General features: G+C 48.1%; 1 protein-coding gene across 2 annotated transcripts in view; it reads right to left on the bottom strand.

The window, feature by feature from the left end:
• B3GAT1 (beta-1,3-glucuronyltransferase 1) overlaps positions 1–14,720 on the bottom strand; it is a 40,126-nt gene that overhangs the window by 15,025 nt on the left and 10,381 nt on the right. Inside the window, exon 2 of one of the 2 annotated variants that reach the window (XM_085316799.1) lies at positions 2,148–2,266. In XM_085316799.1, the coding sequence (XP_085172925.1) occupies positions 2,148–2,151 (4 nt within the window). In that variant the 5' untranslated portion in view covers positions 2,152–2,266. Of the gene's footprint in view, positions 1–1,845; positions 2,033–2,147; positions 2,267–14,720 lie in introns of those variants that run through there. The other variant, XM_085316800.1, reaches the window with a different exon arrangement.

Below are 14,720 nucleotides of genomic sequence, written 5' to 3' on the forward strand. Positions count from 1 at the left end.
AAAAAAAAAAAAAAAAAACCCAGCAGCAGACAGACATTAGCTCTGACCAGCAAGGTATTTCCTATGTCTTTTTCACAGTGTGTTATTCTTCCAGCAGCATGAACACTAATATCAGCACCTGATCTGAATGAAGGCTTCAGACTCCATAGCATGGAAGGAAGGAAAGTGGGGAGCAAGTTGTCCTGCAAACATTGGGATTGGGCTCTACAGAAGATAAAGCATTTCTGCATCACAGAGCACAGCTCTCTGGAATCAAATCAAAGATAAAACTGTGAAATGCATTGGACACAGACACAAATGTAATTAGCCAGGGTGGTGCTTGACCGGGACGTCTGAGATTGTTTGCAATCCCCTGCAGGTCAGACTCTCAGCTGTAAATCCTGGCACGTGTAACCACTGCCACCATGCTCACTAGATGCACATCTCTTTTTCAGCATCTGCTATTGAAGAATCTCAGAAATGCATTACAGGTACAAAACCATTTATCCAGAGAGCTCTCAGGTTGGTCTATATTACCACTCATTTTCTACTGAGGGCTCACAGAGGCGCAGGCCGAGGAAGCATTTTATCAAGGACATCAGCAAGTTCAAGACTGAGCCAGGCAAGAGCAGTCTCTGTGCTGTAACTTCAAAGTCCAGAGTCATTCACAAAAACAGCTCCTATTTTTCAGGGCATTGAGTCACACCCTTGACCTTTCTGTCAGCATATTCTTAGTAGTCTTTCAAGCCCTGTTCTGGAAACTGGTGGATCCTTTTCCTCTGAAACACTGTACAGCTTCCAGTGGGGATCACAGTCACCTTTCCCTTAAGAGCTGCCCAAAGCTTTGTAGGTGACTGTCAGACAAGAGACCTCCAGAGGGAAAGGTAAAACTGCTCAGGACAGACTCTGAGCTTCTAACAATGTAAAACATACTGTTCAGTGAAAGGAGAAGCAACAGTGGAGGATGTGTGTGAATATTAAAAGGAAAAGGGGAGAGCATCTCCCAGAAAAAGAGCCCAGAGAGAGGAAGTAAACTAGCCTTCCTCTGAACAGACAAGCCTCCTCAGGCTGAACCACTTGCTGTGGTGCCCAGCAGAAGGGCAGAACCAAGAACAAGGACTGTGGCAGGTAGCATGGCTTCTTCCTGACCCCGAGCACTTTCACAGCCCTTGGATATTGCTGCTATGCCTAGGACTTGATAAAAACTAGGGCTCTTCTGGCCAGAGAGGATCCTCTAGCACTTCCTGCATTCATCTGCTGTGGGCCAGAGTTCTATTTAATACTTTGTGCAACACATATGCTGAGCTAACTCTCTCAAAGCAATTTTAACTCCAAACCATCAAGTACGATGCTGGTGCTTACTACATGCCTTCCCCTTCAAGCCCAAGAGAACCAGTTTGCTGCTTTCCTGTAGATACCTGAAAAATGCTTTTTGCCTTGTGTCTCACAGAGGGCCGTCTCAAGCAGCAGCTTTGCTTCCTCTGTTCTCTTTACTGCAGCCTTCTGACTAGACTAACTTCTTCGCAGCACATTGCAAAAGCCAGTAGAAAGGGATTTCACTTATGGATCATCAGGGAACAAAGAAAGGCATCTTCCTTCAATAGTCTCTCCCACTGATTTGGGATTTAGGCCCTGAAGAGCTCTCCAAGTAGAGTGACCACATCTCATGGCTTGGAGGCTGACATCTTCAAGGAACTCCTACTCTGCTGTAGGGCTGTTTCTACAGCAGAAGCAGGGAGTCTTCTGCATGAGCATGGGCTGGGAGCTGAGATGAGCATGGCTGCCATGGAGAAATGAAATGAGAGAGGAGATGAGGACGAGGGAGGGATGCACAGATTTGGCATGGGCTGATTTGGTTTCTCTCACCCTTGTGCACTGCAAGTAGTGGAGCAATGGTGCTCTGGTGCCAGACGGTGATTAGTAGTGTCCAGGGCAGAACTATCAGCACGATAGCCAGGATGTCCCGTCTCTTCGGCATCTCCAAGACTGACTGGGCCCACAGCTCCTCATTACCTGACAGTGAAAACCCCAGAGACAGAACAGCAGAGCACATGGAGAAAAGAAATAAATGGGCAAGAAGGAACAAGGACAGAGAGAGAGAACGCGAGAGAGGGAGAGAGCAGTGAAGGTGACATGACTCATAGGTCTTACCAGTGCTTACAACCCACCCATTGCAGAAGCAGGTTTGGAGTGGCCTCAGCTGTTGTGATCACGAGCAGAAGGGCACTTTTACAGGACGCTGCTGAAGCTGCCAGCGGGAGCCTCAGGGATCCATTTGGTAGGATGCCTGCAACACAAAGCAAAGGTGAATAAGCAGAGAAAAGTACTAGCGAGTTGCTTCATAGAGCTCCTCAGAAAGGACAAGCCAAACAGCAGCAGTGAGCCACAGAAGCGCCTCCCCACCTCCCAGGAGAGAGGCCTCCTTTTTGTCCAGGGCCTTGCTTTCCCTTTCATCCACTTGCCAAGCAAGGCCCTTGCTTCAGCCAAGCAAAAGCTGCTCAGTGTCCCAACGTCTGCGTGGCAGAATAGGACCCTTCATCCTCAAAGCATCCACAAGCCAGGCAGGCCTCACAATGCCACTTGCTATGCCCAAGCCCCTAAGAAGAAATGCAGACCATAMTGACTACATTACTCGTTCGACGCTCAGCAAGCGCTCAGTGCTCCCTCTGACCCCTAAGCCCTCTCCTTCCTGTACACAAAGCAACCAGAGAAGAGACTGTTCCTGTGCTCTTGGGGATTTGGCTCCAATGAAGTTAGTGCCCCTGTGTTTTGCCCTCCATTGTAACTCCCCAGCTCTGACCATCCTGACAGCATCTTTGATGCAGCAAATTTCAGCTCTGGCTTCCACGGCCTGTTCGGATTCATTTCTTCTATCTCAGATGAGTTGCAACTGGAGTATATTAAACTGCCACAATGGCTTAGTTTGATTCAATACAAGCACATACAAGATTTATACAGACTGTATTTTATCCAGGTATCTTGGCAAGGAGTGTACATCACTGAGCAGGGACATGCACAGTGGACAGTTTGCAAACATAGGTAGCAGTTTAGTACCACCGCTCCCACGTGGGGAAACGCATTAGCCTGCTGCTTAAAGCACTGCATTGCAGACCCAGGAGAACTCAGGGAATACGGCAAGGAGGCCTGCTGTGGGGCATCAAGAAAAGCAACGATCTCCCACGGAGCACTGCCTCTAGCTGGCTATTCATTCGCTCTCTCTACAGCATTCTGGAAAAGATTGTTTCCCCTGGCTTCAATCAGAGGGGAGTTCGTCAAGCCTGGGCCTTAGATACGCTGTGTACAGTGGCTGCATTGCAAATGCTTCCCCTGAGACCCTCGAAGCTTGTTTTTTCTTGGTTGTGCAGGGCAGCCATGGAGACATCCAGGTTCAAATCCCTGATTAGGCCAATGCAATGATTAGGCTAGTGAATGTGAAGACAGAAAGTCTCCTGGAAGCATTCACAGGAAACAACAAAATCAACCACCAAACATATTCGCTTCTACTGAGAACCAGATTTCCTTTTCTCCATTAAGGGGAGCCAGCAGGAAAAAGCTTTCCACAGCCCAAGAACATGTTCTGTGTGGCCAGACAACCTGCACACTTTCAAGAAAGTCCCTACTGGCAACGTGGATTTGACCTTTATTTATTTTTTTTTTTAAAAAAGAAAAAGAACTAGAGAGCGCAGCTTCATCCAGACAAAATGAATGACAAAGGAAGAGCAGGAATTGTTCCGTCCCAGTCCAGCTCTCAGGCCAGAGAGATCCTGCTGTCCTAGCGCTCCCACAGCACGCAGTCCCCGCAGGAAAAAGCATCTGGCCTCATCCTTGCTGCTCCTGCAGTTGCTGTCAGTGCCCGAGCAGAGGGCGCGAGCACTGGCATCCTCTCCAAACCCCCTTATAAAGGCAGAACACGCACTTTGAGCACCCCTGTAGGGCAGAACTGCAGGGAGCAGCTCCGAAAGGACCGAACGCTTTGCCTAGTAAAGCATCTTTGCTGCAAATGCACCAACTAATGGATGATGCTACTGGAAAGGGGGTGGGAGGAAATGACAGGCTAGAAGAGCTGCTCACAGTCAATTCGCAGCAGCTGCTGGGCAGCCACGGTGGGCTGGCATGCACTCAGTGCCCTGTTTGTCAAGGACAGCTTCCTCCAAATGCAGTGCTCTTACCTTAAGGGTGCCCTTTCCCTGTCTCCTGCCAATCCAGACTCAAATCGCCAGCATCCTCCCAGCAGACAGGCTGGGCTTCATTTGATGGAGAACTGGCACCTTGGAATGGGACGCTACACTGATTTCTATCCCATCAACACAAGGGAAAATGAGCAGGCTCCAATCATTTGTTCATTGGTCTCTTCAGCATCGATTCCTTTTCATTTGCTACAGAGCATTTAGCAGATCCCCAGTCAGTCATCTGTCACTTTGGTGCTCCAGCTCCAATACCAACACAGCCCGCTCACGCCCCAGCGGAGAGGGCAGTTGGCTCTGCTTTGCAGCCCTGCTCGGGCAGGCACAGAGCGCTCCCAGGGCCTGCGCTCTGTGCCATGGGAATGCTTCCTCCCCTCATCATCCTGGGGCTGCCCGAAATGCCGAGTTCCCTTACACCATCGGCAATTCTGGGCTGTGGATATGAACCGAATACCCTGCGCGCAGTGGCCGTAATTAATGTTCCCTTCCTTATACAGCATGCTCCACATGCCCACAGGGACACAACTCCAACACGGATCTGAATCGCAGATGGCGATGGTCAGCTGGGGGTGCACGTGGAGCCCAGACTGCAGCACGACCCGCAGTGCCGCTGCTGACCCCCACTTCGGCACGCTGGGCCGCCCGTCAGCTTCCACGGCGCGCCACGCACTCCGCTCTGCAGCACGGACATCGCACACTGTTAATTCATGAAGCAATTCGATTTTATTGATGACCCTGAGAAGCCTGCCTGAAGGACACCAAAAGAACTCTCTTGGGGCTGCTGTGAGCACTGTGAAAGCTGGATCCAAATGAAGTGTTTCAAGGCCGTCCCAACACACCCCAATGCAACTGAGGGCATCAGTGGCACGCGACACCGGTTTCCTGCCCAACAAAGCCATGCTGCTGTCTCAACATCGCGTGTTAATGCTGCAGAAGATAAAATCCATTTTCTGGCAGGGACATCTGCAGCTAGGAAATACACGGCCATTTAAGATTTTACATTGCCGGCGACAGAATTCCCAGCTCTGCAGCCCAAAACAGAAGGCTCACCCCTTGCTGAACAGCGCTCTTTGTTGCTGTCTGCAGCAGAAGTAAGGCTAGCCAAAAGCTATTCTGGGGAAAAATTAAACTCTTCTTCAAGGCATTCACCCTTCCCCTGCCCCATCATAATACCACTCTGTTTTTCCCATTGTAAAAGTTGAAAACTGAAATTGGCTTTGTTCAGACGGTCCATTTCAGGTTTTTGCTACCTCCACCTCCACCAGGATAAGGAGAGGAACAAGATTTAAACACAAATTAATTAAGAAGCACAAGCTCCATTTTCTGCTAGAGAAAACATAAATATTTTTTAAGTTTGAAAATGAAGGCAAAATACATAAATTGCCAGCTCAAAAGCAAATGATTTTTTGGTTAAAGTATTTCAAGCAAAAAGGTGCTTAGCCTAGTTTGGAAAGATTCTCTTTGCCAGAAATGTATATTGACATGCTGCGAGCACAGGGTTTATACCACATTGTGAATGAAATTTCACATCCTCCGGCAGAGGGCAATGGTGTCAAGGCATGACAATATTAAAAGGGCACTCATCTAATAAAAATGCTTTAATAAATCCTGGAGCCATGTGTTAGTAATGTGTTGGATTATTAAACACTGAAGGTCCTTTTTTTAAATCAAGTTAATTGGCGTCGGCTCTGCCACTTACTGTAGGAAACACTGATTTGATCTGCAATTGGGCTTATAGTTAGTTTTACCTTGTCTCTTCCTTTGGGGCTGATCAGCCCCATGTCATTTCTTCTTGGTTTTCCCACATTGAAAAGAAGTGATTTAGAAGATGTTGAGCTAAAAAAATTGTTTTAATTGAGTTTGTACACATACCTAAATCATCGAAGTGAAAAAATCGTCTAGATACAAAAGAAACACACAGAAACGGCAAACATCTCCTTGCATTACAGAAACAGCTGGGAAATACCAAACAACAAAGCCAAGTCCCAAAACAAAAGCTTTAGGAGGAAAATAAGCACTCACACAAATAGATACAAAGACGCAAAAAGATACAAAATACACCCTCACTAGTAGCTCCCCCACCCCTGCCAAAGTAACCCCTAAGCCAAACGCAGGGCTTCAACCTGGCAACAGCGACGGGTTCTGCTCGCGGCTGGAGAGCGATGCCGGACGGGCACAGGCCACCGCCGGGCCCTCGCCCGGCCCACTCGACGCACAGGGCAGCCGGGCCACAACCCCTGCTCACTTTACATACACGTTTACGTGCCTGAGCTAATCCTCTTCCATAGAGAGAGGCTGTGAGCGTGCAAAAATTAAGCAGGTAACCTAAAGAATCGCTTCTCGTGCTACAGAGAGCGTGAGAATATGCGCTGAGCTCATTTCCCAGCCCTCCTCCACTGCAACGAGAGCGGAGCGGCAGCCCCGAGGCACGGCCGCCGAGAGCGCGCAGGCATCCCCTTCCAGCCCCCAAAGCAGCCCCGCACCCCGGAGGGGCGCAACGAGCGCTCACAGCCCAGCCACAAACCTGCCTCCGTCCCACATAAACACTTCCCTTTTATCAGCATCCAGGGACTACAAAACACCCCGTACAAAGCATCAGCTTTAAAGCACCCCTGCGACGCACTCAGAAGCGCTGTCATGTCCGTTTTTCAGACAAGGAAGCTGAGGCACGGAGCAATTAAGGTTTTCCTTCGCGATCGCGCAGGGAAACGGCTCTGCTGCTGGGCTCCTACCCGGCCCGGCCCGGCTCCAGGAGCTCCCGGCTCAGCCCGGCGCCTCTCCACACCGCGCGGCGGGGGCACGCGCACAGCAAACCTGCTTTCTGAGAGTTTGGTATTTGGCAGAAAAGGCTTGTAAAGCACAGGCTAAAAATAAAGATAGCAATAAAAACCTCTTGCTCGTTAATTACTCTGTAAGCCATTACTGCCTAAAAACCCCATAACTTTAATGGGGGCTATTATAAGTATAGTAGCAAAACTGTGGAGCTAATTACTGTGTAGTTATTAAGCAGAACAGAATGGGCATGCTTTCCTTTAAAGGAGTCAGATCGGAGCAAAAAGAGAAACAACGAGCACGTAAAATTGCTTATTCTTTGAGGTGCTAAGTTCAACCTCAGATTTTCCCAAGTTACAGGAGAAAAGGGCAGAGACTTTGCAGCCCTGCTCTCCCAGAAGACTGCACAGCGCAGAAGGGGGAATGCACTTCTAGCCAAAGCCGATTTGCACAACACGAACCTCAAGAAAGGCAGTGAAAACGATTGAGAAATGTTTTAGATCACCATTACCACTCTATCAGCCAGAGGAGAACCAGATTCATCCATGCAAATCAAAGTAGCTACCTATTCTCTATCAGGTGTGAGCACTGCCGAGCCAAAGCTGCCTGGGCCTGTGATGGATGGTGAGGTTTTGCACCATCTCTTCAAAGCTCAGAATTGTGAACAAGGCGGACACAGGCAAGCACACCACTTGTAACGGCTCCCACTCAGCAGAATGCTTGCAGGCTTGTTTAAAAAACCACAACTCAATGCTTTAGACACAGGCTTTGCTGAATAGGGTCCCAGGCAGGCCTTTCTCTAAGCTTGGTACAACTGCGTAACAGAATTTTGCCTTGGATCCTCTGTTACGGGAAAATAAAGGGTCCCAACACGTTACAGCGAGATACATCTTTCAGCACCGATGATCGCAGTCCGCAGTCCATTTGGACTGTCTCTTTCCTGCTCGCGTGAAGCTCTGGGAGCTGTTGGTGCTAGACAAACCACTATTTGCTCTACCCCGGGGACCAGAGCATGCATCCTCCTTGCATCACAGCCTGAACCTCTGCAGGGACGTCTACAACATGCTCCGTCATCGCCACATCACAGCATCCACCACCACTCATGGATTTTTCAGTGCTGCTCAGAAGCAGTTAACTTCTGGCCTTGCAGGGAGCTCTGCAGGTCTGCACTGAGGCCCAGCAACTGCAGTCAAAGAGGCAATCCTCATCCGGGCTGAGGGGCAGCAGAGTTATGCTGGGGAAGCAGCAACAGCATACCAAAGAGGGCTGTACGGGGAAGCCAACATGTCCTGCGTATGTGGGAACCATCTGCAGAGTTGCACAAACAAAGGAGGTGGAAAGCGTTTGCCAGATGAACTTCCAGGAGAACACGTCACTTGTGCATCCCTTCCAGAAGGCGTGCTTGTGGGCAGAGCACTCCCTGCAGGAAAACCAGAGTATTACAAAGAAACTGCAGGACAAATCCACACGCTGACTGTCTGCAAACACTGGTAGGGGCTGCAGCCTTTCTGTTGCTCTTGCTCACTGAGTTGCCTCTGCTGTGTCAGACATCACAGGCAAAGAGGAGGCGAGGATCCCTCACCCAGCACTCACGCTGGAGAGGCGAAGCCCTCCATCTCCAGCTGCCTCTGTACCGCAGCACCGTTGCGGTGCCTGCCGTGCCAGCGGTGTCCCTGCAACGAGGCGGCTCCTCTGCCGGCATCCAGCAGTCCTGGGAAGGGTCCCAGCCTCAGGGCCTCCGCACAGGCCTCTCGCCCTGAGCCTTCCTCCCGAGGTGCGCATTAAAGGGCATTTGGGGCAGGAATGTCCTGTCTGGAGAGTCAGGGAGGCTCTGGGCAGCTCTGCCCTTGGGAGCACAGGGACAGCACCATCCCTGGGGCCAAAAGAGAAGGGCCTTTGAGAGTCTTCACCCAGACTGAGGAGAAACAGGTTAAAATTGCCCAAGGAGCGAGTCACTGGTAGGCCTCCATAATAATAAGCCCTGTTGCCATAGTTTTGAAGGAGACTACTTCTGTTCAATGTTAATTCACTCGAATGAACAAATGAACCAACCAATGGGTTTATTCCCTCCTCCCACAGTTATTCATCCCTTCCTCCACAGTTTATGTGGTCAAAAAAAGGAAACCCTGTCAGTACATTTACCTTGGCTAATACACACAGAGGCTGCTTTCTGTGTTGTAAGAGGCATGTTAATACTCTCCAGGCATATACCTTGACACTACAAACAAACAAAGCTGCATTTTGTAGTGTGTTAACTTTACTTTGCTGTTGGAGAAACCGAGGCAGAGAGATTGCAGAAATTCCCCAACTATGCAAATACAGGGACAAAAATTGACCTACTCTCCCCTTCCAGTTCCCTGCATCATTGCAACAAGAAAGACAGAGAACATAGATTTTCCTGCAGAAAAAGAAAAAAAAAAAGTGAACTGAGCTTTTCAGAACAACACTTAAAGTTTAAAGCTAGCATGAACAAAGTGGATCAAGGAAGCTCAACAAAAGCACAATTAGCTTCTGCAACTTATTGCCACAGGATACTAAGAAGAACAAGAACTTAACAGGATTCCAAGAAGGATTAGTTGTGTATGTGAATACACTGCATATCCAGAATTAAAATGAACCACCCACCAGTTTGGGAAACATATAAACCCTTGACTCTCAGAGCTTAAGCCAAATTTTAACAAGCCCCAGAAAGGAACTTTCTCTTGTCCAGATTAATCTTCCACCACGCTGCTCCACCTCTGCAGAGGCCGGTAGAGATGATGACTGGCACTAGAAACAGGACAGGAGATGTGATGGGACGGCTCTTATGCAGTCTGACAACACTGCCTAGTCCCATGATTTCACTGCTTCCCACAAAATGACAGACCTTCTGTTAAATCCTTAAAAGATGTAATGCATCATCTTAATGTGTTTGCTTTCCTGTGCAGGTTCTTATGCTTCAATCATCACTGCAGTGCCCAAGCGTTTTCCAGGAGCTCACAAAAACCCTTAACTACACAGTTGCTGCACTTTCCTTCCTCCTCGCTCTAAGGATACATAGGGGAGTGTCTTATAAGGGGCTAGTATCATTTTGTTATTACAGTCTTTTTAGAAGATGGCTGAATGTGAGTTTCAAGAATCATTTTGTGATAAGCAAGGCACAATCAAAAAAGTCATCTTGCATTTGGAACAGAAAGTGGTACGGCCGAGGAGGATCCTTAGAGCCTGGTAAAGCTGCATCACAGTCTTGGCCTGGTCACATAAGGAAACCTGTTCTGGTGGAGACAGGGCTGCCCTTACTGCTTTCAGAAGATGTACTGGTACACAAGTCAGGACTGGCAATGCCTGTTCAAGACTTTCAAGCCAGAAAAGCTGCAGGTTGACTCAACTCTTGGATGAGAAAGCTTTTACAGCACCCAATACTTGTTGATAAATGGATGCACTTCACCCATGATTTTTAAAAAGCATCTTTTTTCCTATGGAGATGAAGAGCTATTTGACTTAGAGCCTATTTTCAAAATAGAAAGACAATCGGGAGTTGTCATCTTATGGGAAATGCTGACAACACCCATCAAAAGTTGTTTGGCTTTTTCTAAGCTGTTTTTTCTTTCTTTTTGTTGTTTTGCTTGTGGATGAACGCTGAATGAATGATGAAAAAAACTTTAACAATCAGCTCTTTTATGGGTTTCTCCATAAAACCATCCCAAATTGGTGACACAATGATAGCTCAACATATCACCTTCACTCGGCTAAGACCACGACAAAACTGTCAAACCCAGCCGTGTTTCCAGAGTCTCTATACGTATCTCTGTGGTCTGCATTACACGGAGTATTTTGTGCACCACTGACTTCTGTAGATTTAGGAAGCAACACTAACAAAGAATGACCCAGTTTCAACAGGATTGGACTAAATTTCATGGCTCCATAATAAGCTTCGCATCTGGTTTGTCCAAAAGGTTTGAAGACAGCTGCTTCCACCTGAAGTCACGTGTAGCAGGGGTGGCAGGCCAGAACAACCAAGCCTCAGCTTGCCTATCAGCAGGCCAGCTGAGACCACTGCTTCAGGATCTGCAAGATCATGGTCACGGTGATGCCAGGCTCCCTGTGGGATTGCAAATTTGCCAGTACTCTGGTTAGGATTACCTCACCACCACACTGCTCTGGGTGACCCATTAAAGAAGGGAGGTTGGACTAAATGATCTCTAAAGGTCCATTCCAACCTCCACCATTCTGTGATGAGATTGCACAGCCTCTCTGTTGACCTGTGACACTGCTGCACATCCCTCTTGGTGGAGAAATTTTTCCTATTATCCAATTTGAAACTCCCAAGCTACAACTTGTGGCTGTTGTCCTTTGTGGTACCACCTCCCACCACCAACTCTCCCGAATCTCTACTGGGGAAAAGAAAGACAAAGTAGAAAGAACATCATCATATGAAAAAGGAAATTCCAAGATGAAAGCTTAGGAGCAAGCTCAAAGGATGCATTTCAGATGTTAATACCAGAACCAAATGCTTATCTTGGAAATGTATCCACCTAATTGACTCGCTCCTCAAGAAAAGAAGGAACGAGGAGCATGCTTTCTCTCCCACCGGAATGTCAACTAGATGGTACCACTCCCTTCACACTGTAAGTGCCAGCACCTCAGTGGCTTCAGGCTGGCAGAACATCACAGGAGCTGCCTCCCACCAAACTGGCAGCTGAGATGGTTCACAATCAGATCATCAAATACGAGCAGCTAGGCCTAGCAAGCCACAAACTCTAATATTAATCTCCCAGCTGGCTCTGCAATATGTTCCCATTTCCAGACCTGGAGATGACACTGCTCACCTCCCACTCACCACTGCCATTTGACTCGGTGCAGAGACGATGCAGGAGGCAACACAGCAGGGCCCGTCAGAGCCCACAGCGTGTGGCACTCAGCATCTGCTGGAGGGCTGCTCACTGACTCGGCACTCGAGGCCTGGCTTCATGGCCTTCAGCACTGTCTTTTAATTATTGAGCTCCTTCCCATTCTCAGAAAAAAAATCCTGCTCTATTTTAGAAGAGTTATTAATAACATGATTCTAATGCATTTAAAAAATGGGAAAAAAAATGAAGCCTTGCAGAGCTAGTGAGCAACCTGGCCTTCTTCCACTACAACAAACGCACAAGACATCACTGTGCACCCTGAAACTCCTGAAAAGGGGGCTTAGTTTTCAAAAGGAATACTTTTCTTTTTTTCAATAGCAAAACCCAGGGATCTTAAAAATGTTTTTTTGGAAGCTGGAAAAAAAACATATGAAGGCATCCAAATTCTTCCTTGTTTTTCAGAACACCAGCTGTTGTAAGCACAAGTCCCCGAAGACACCACTGAACTAAAGACTGCTTTGCAGGAACTGCCGTGAGAGCTGTTTAAGTGTGTGTGTGGCCATACCGACAGGTACTCCAGACAGGCAGTGAAAAGGAGCATCCACTGCCATGGGAGGCAGAGCAGCACTGTCATTGCTTCGGGGAGGCAGAGTGCTCTTAGCATGCTGTAAATTAACACTGGGCGACTCCTCCCCACAACGCCATGTGCAGCACACAAGGCAGCCACAGAAGCCTGGAATAAGATGCTTTGTATTTTAGATGCACTAAGAGCAATCATGTGATTAATTCAAGCTGAAGAGCTTGAATATAAAATTTCTGCCTTTTTGCAAACTAGTTCTTTCTCATTCACTGCAGATAAACCTGCAAGCAATGGCCAGAGTTTCCAGGTTAACTGTTGCACCCTACTCAGTCAGCTCATGCACAAGTCCTTACTAGCTGCAGCCTCAATAACAACCCTTCCTGCATCACAGCACACCCTAGCACTGCAGAAATACATACAGGTATCTCCTAGCAGCAGTGCTTAGAGGGACAGGACCATTCACTGAATCACAGGACCATTTCTTGCAGGTAATCTAACCTGTGGCTTTCAGGGACAGATTCAGCAAAGATACAGCATGGTGCTCAGTGCCTTCCCAGCTCCCCGGTAAGCAGTCAGGCCAAAATCATGGCCAACCTACAGAGAAAATCCCCACCTCCTGTCTCTGTTAGATGGGTTCTTTAAAGTTGTAGCTCAAATCCTAAGCCCTGCGCAGCGCTGGGGGATTGAATAAGGCACAGAGGCCACGGGGCCAGCCTGTGACCTCCGCAGAAGTCACTAATGGGACTGAGGGGTTAGCATTGATTCTTCCGTGCTACACTGTGGAAAGAGAAGGGAGGCACGATAAAGCAGACACAATTCTAATTTAGCAGCTTGCAACACAATCAATGCTGCTTGCAGCTCTGCAGTCCATTAGTGCAGCCACAAACGTACACAACCTTCTGCTTGGAAACAGGAAGATCATTTGAAAATTACCTCCGTGTTTGATTTTTGGTCACTGCTGAGATTCTGCAGGGTCTCCTAACCCTACTGTGCCTGCTGAAAGGATGCGCACAGGGCTTCCTGTAATGCACTCCTCCTTCTTCCTTCATATCTTTTCTTCAGAACGAACACTGAGGCTTCTGCCTGCCAGGGAACCTGTATGCTTTGACATGTCAGAATAACACATCTCTTCTGCCATTTAGGGGCAGCTGGAAGAAAAAAAAAAATTTCCTCTACCAGTATAAAATCCCATATTGCCAATCCAGCTATTCCAGCATGGTCCAAGAGAGAGAGAGATCTGGCTCTTAGTTCGATTCTAGGTGGAAAGGCAAGTGCTGAACCTACCGGCTTGTCCAGCTTCCAGTCTAAGCCTTGGTTCTGACTCTGGCTTCCCTCATGGCTTAGTTATTTTGGCTCACCTGCACCTCAGCTTGCTCCAAAGGTGAGCTGAAAATAGCTGCCTGCTTTTGGACAGCAGTCACAAGGCTCAAGTGGCTTACAGGCTAAATACAGAAATGACACGAACACTGATGCCTGAGGTGCTGGCAAAGTGCAACACACCAATCTGATGGCCTGGTGTGCATGCCTGGGGGAGGGCATTTCTCCTAATTTTGGAATCACCTGAAGGCCAAATCCAGTCCAGATTTTCTCCACATCAATGAGAAACAGAGAAGTCAAACAAAAGCTGGAGAAAGAATTAAGCCAGTAGTTTCACAGCCCACGTCAAAAAAGCAGTGAACAAGTAGCTCACAGAAGACAGACACTAGAGAGCCCCTCTCCCTGCTGCCCAGCTCTCCGGTCCCACTCTCCAGCCCCAGCCATTTCCAGCAGCATCCCCATCACCTGCTGAAGTGCCAGCAAACTGGTCAGGATGGGGGAGATATTCCCTATGTAAGTATTTCAGCAGCAGGGAGCTCTAACTTTCAAGTGGCTCAAAGCATGACCATGTAATTTGACAGATGCAGATAGGGCTGACAGACAGACAGACTCCCTTGCAGGGTTTGACTTGCAAGGTGAGGAGTAAGACAAGCCCTTGGGGAGCTCTGAGAAACTGGAGGGTTTTGTAATGGCTGCTCTAAGAATATTGTAATCATGCAGTAATTACAGTGCATCTCAAATCAACGAGGCAAATTACATCGTTATTATTACGACTGTCACCAGCCTTGCCTGGTAGTGACAGAGAGGCAATAGGTCATCCCTTGCCCAAGGGGAAAACAGCAGAGTAACCACAGAGAAACAGCACAGACCCACTACTCTCCCTTCAGGCCTGTCCAACCCAAGCAACGGCAGCCTGGTAACTTCTTCAAGTGACTAGGACTACATGCGCATTTTTCTAAGCTGTATCTCAAGGTACATCACTTAATCAATCATGTTGATTTTACTTTTTAACATTAAACAGAGATCTTTAAGCACAAGAATTATCAGCCCTTGTCATTT

Source organism: Rhea americana, unplaced genomic scaffold (genome assembly GCF_003343005.1).
Source record: "Rhea americana isolate MKP2758 unplaced genomic scaffold, rheAme1 scaffold_48, whole genome shotgun sequence".
NCBI lineage: Eukaryota > Metazoa > Chordata > Aves > Rheiformes > Rheidae > Rhea > Rhea americana.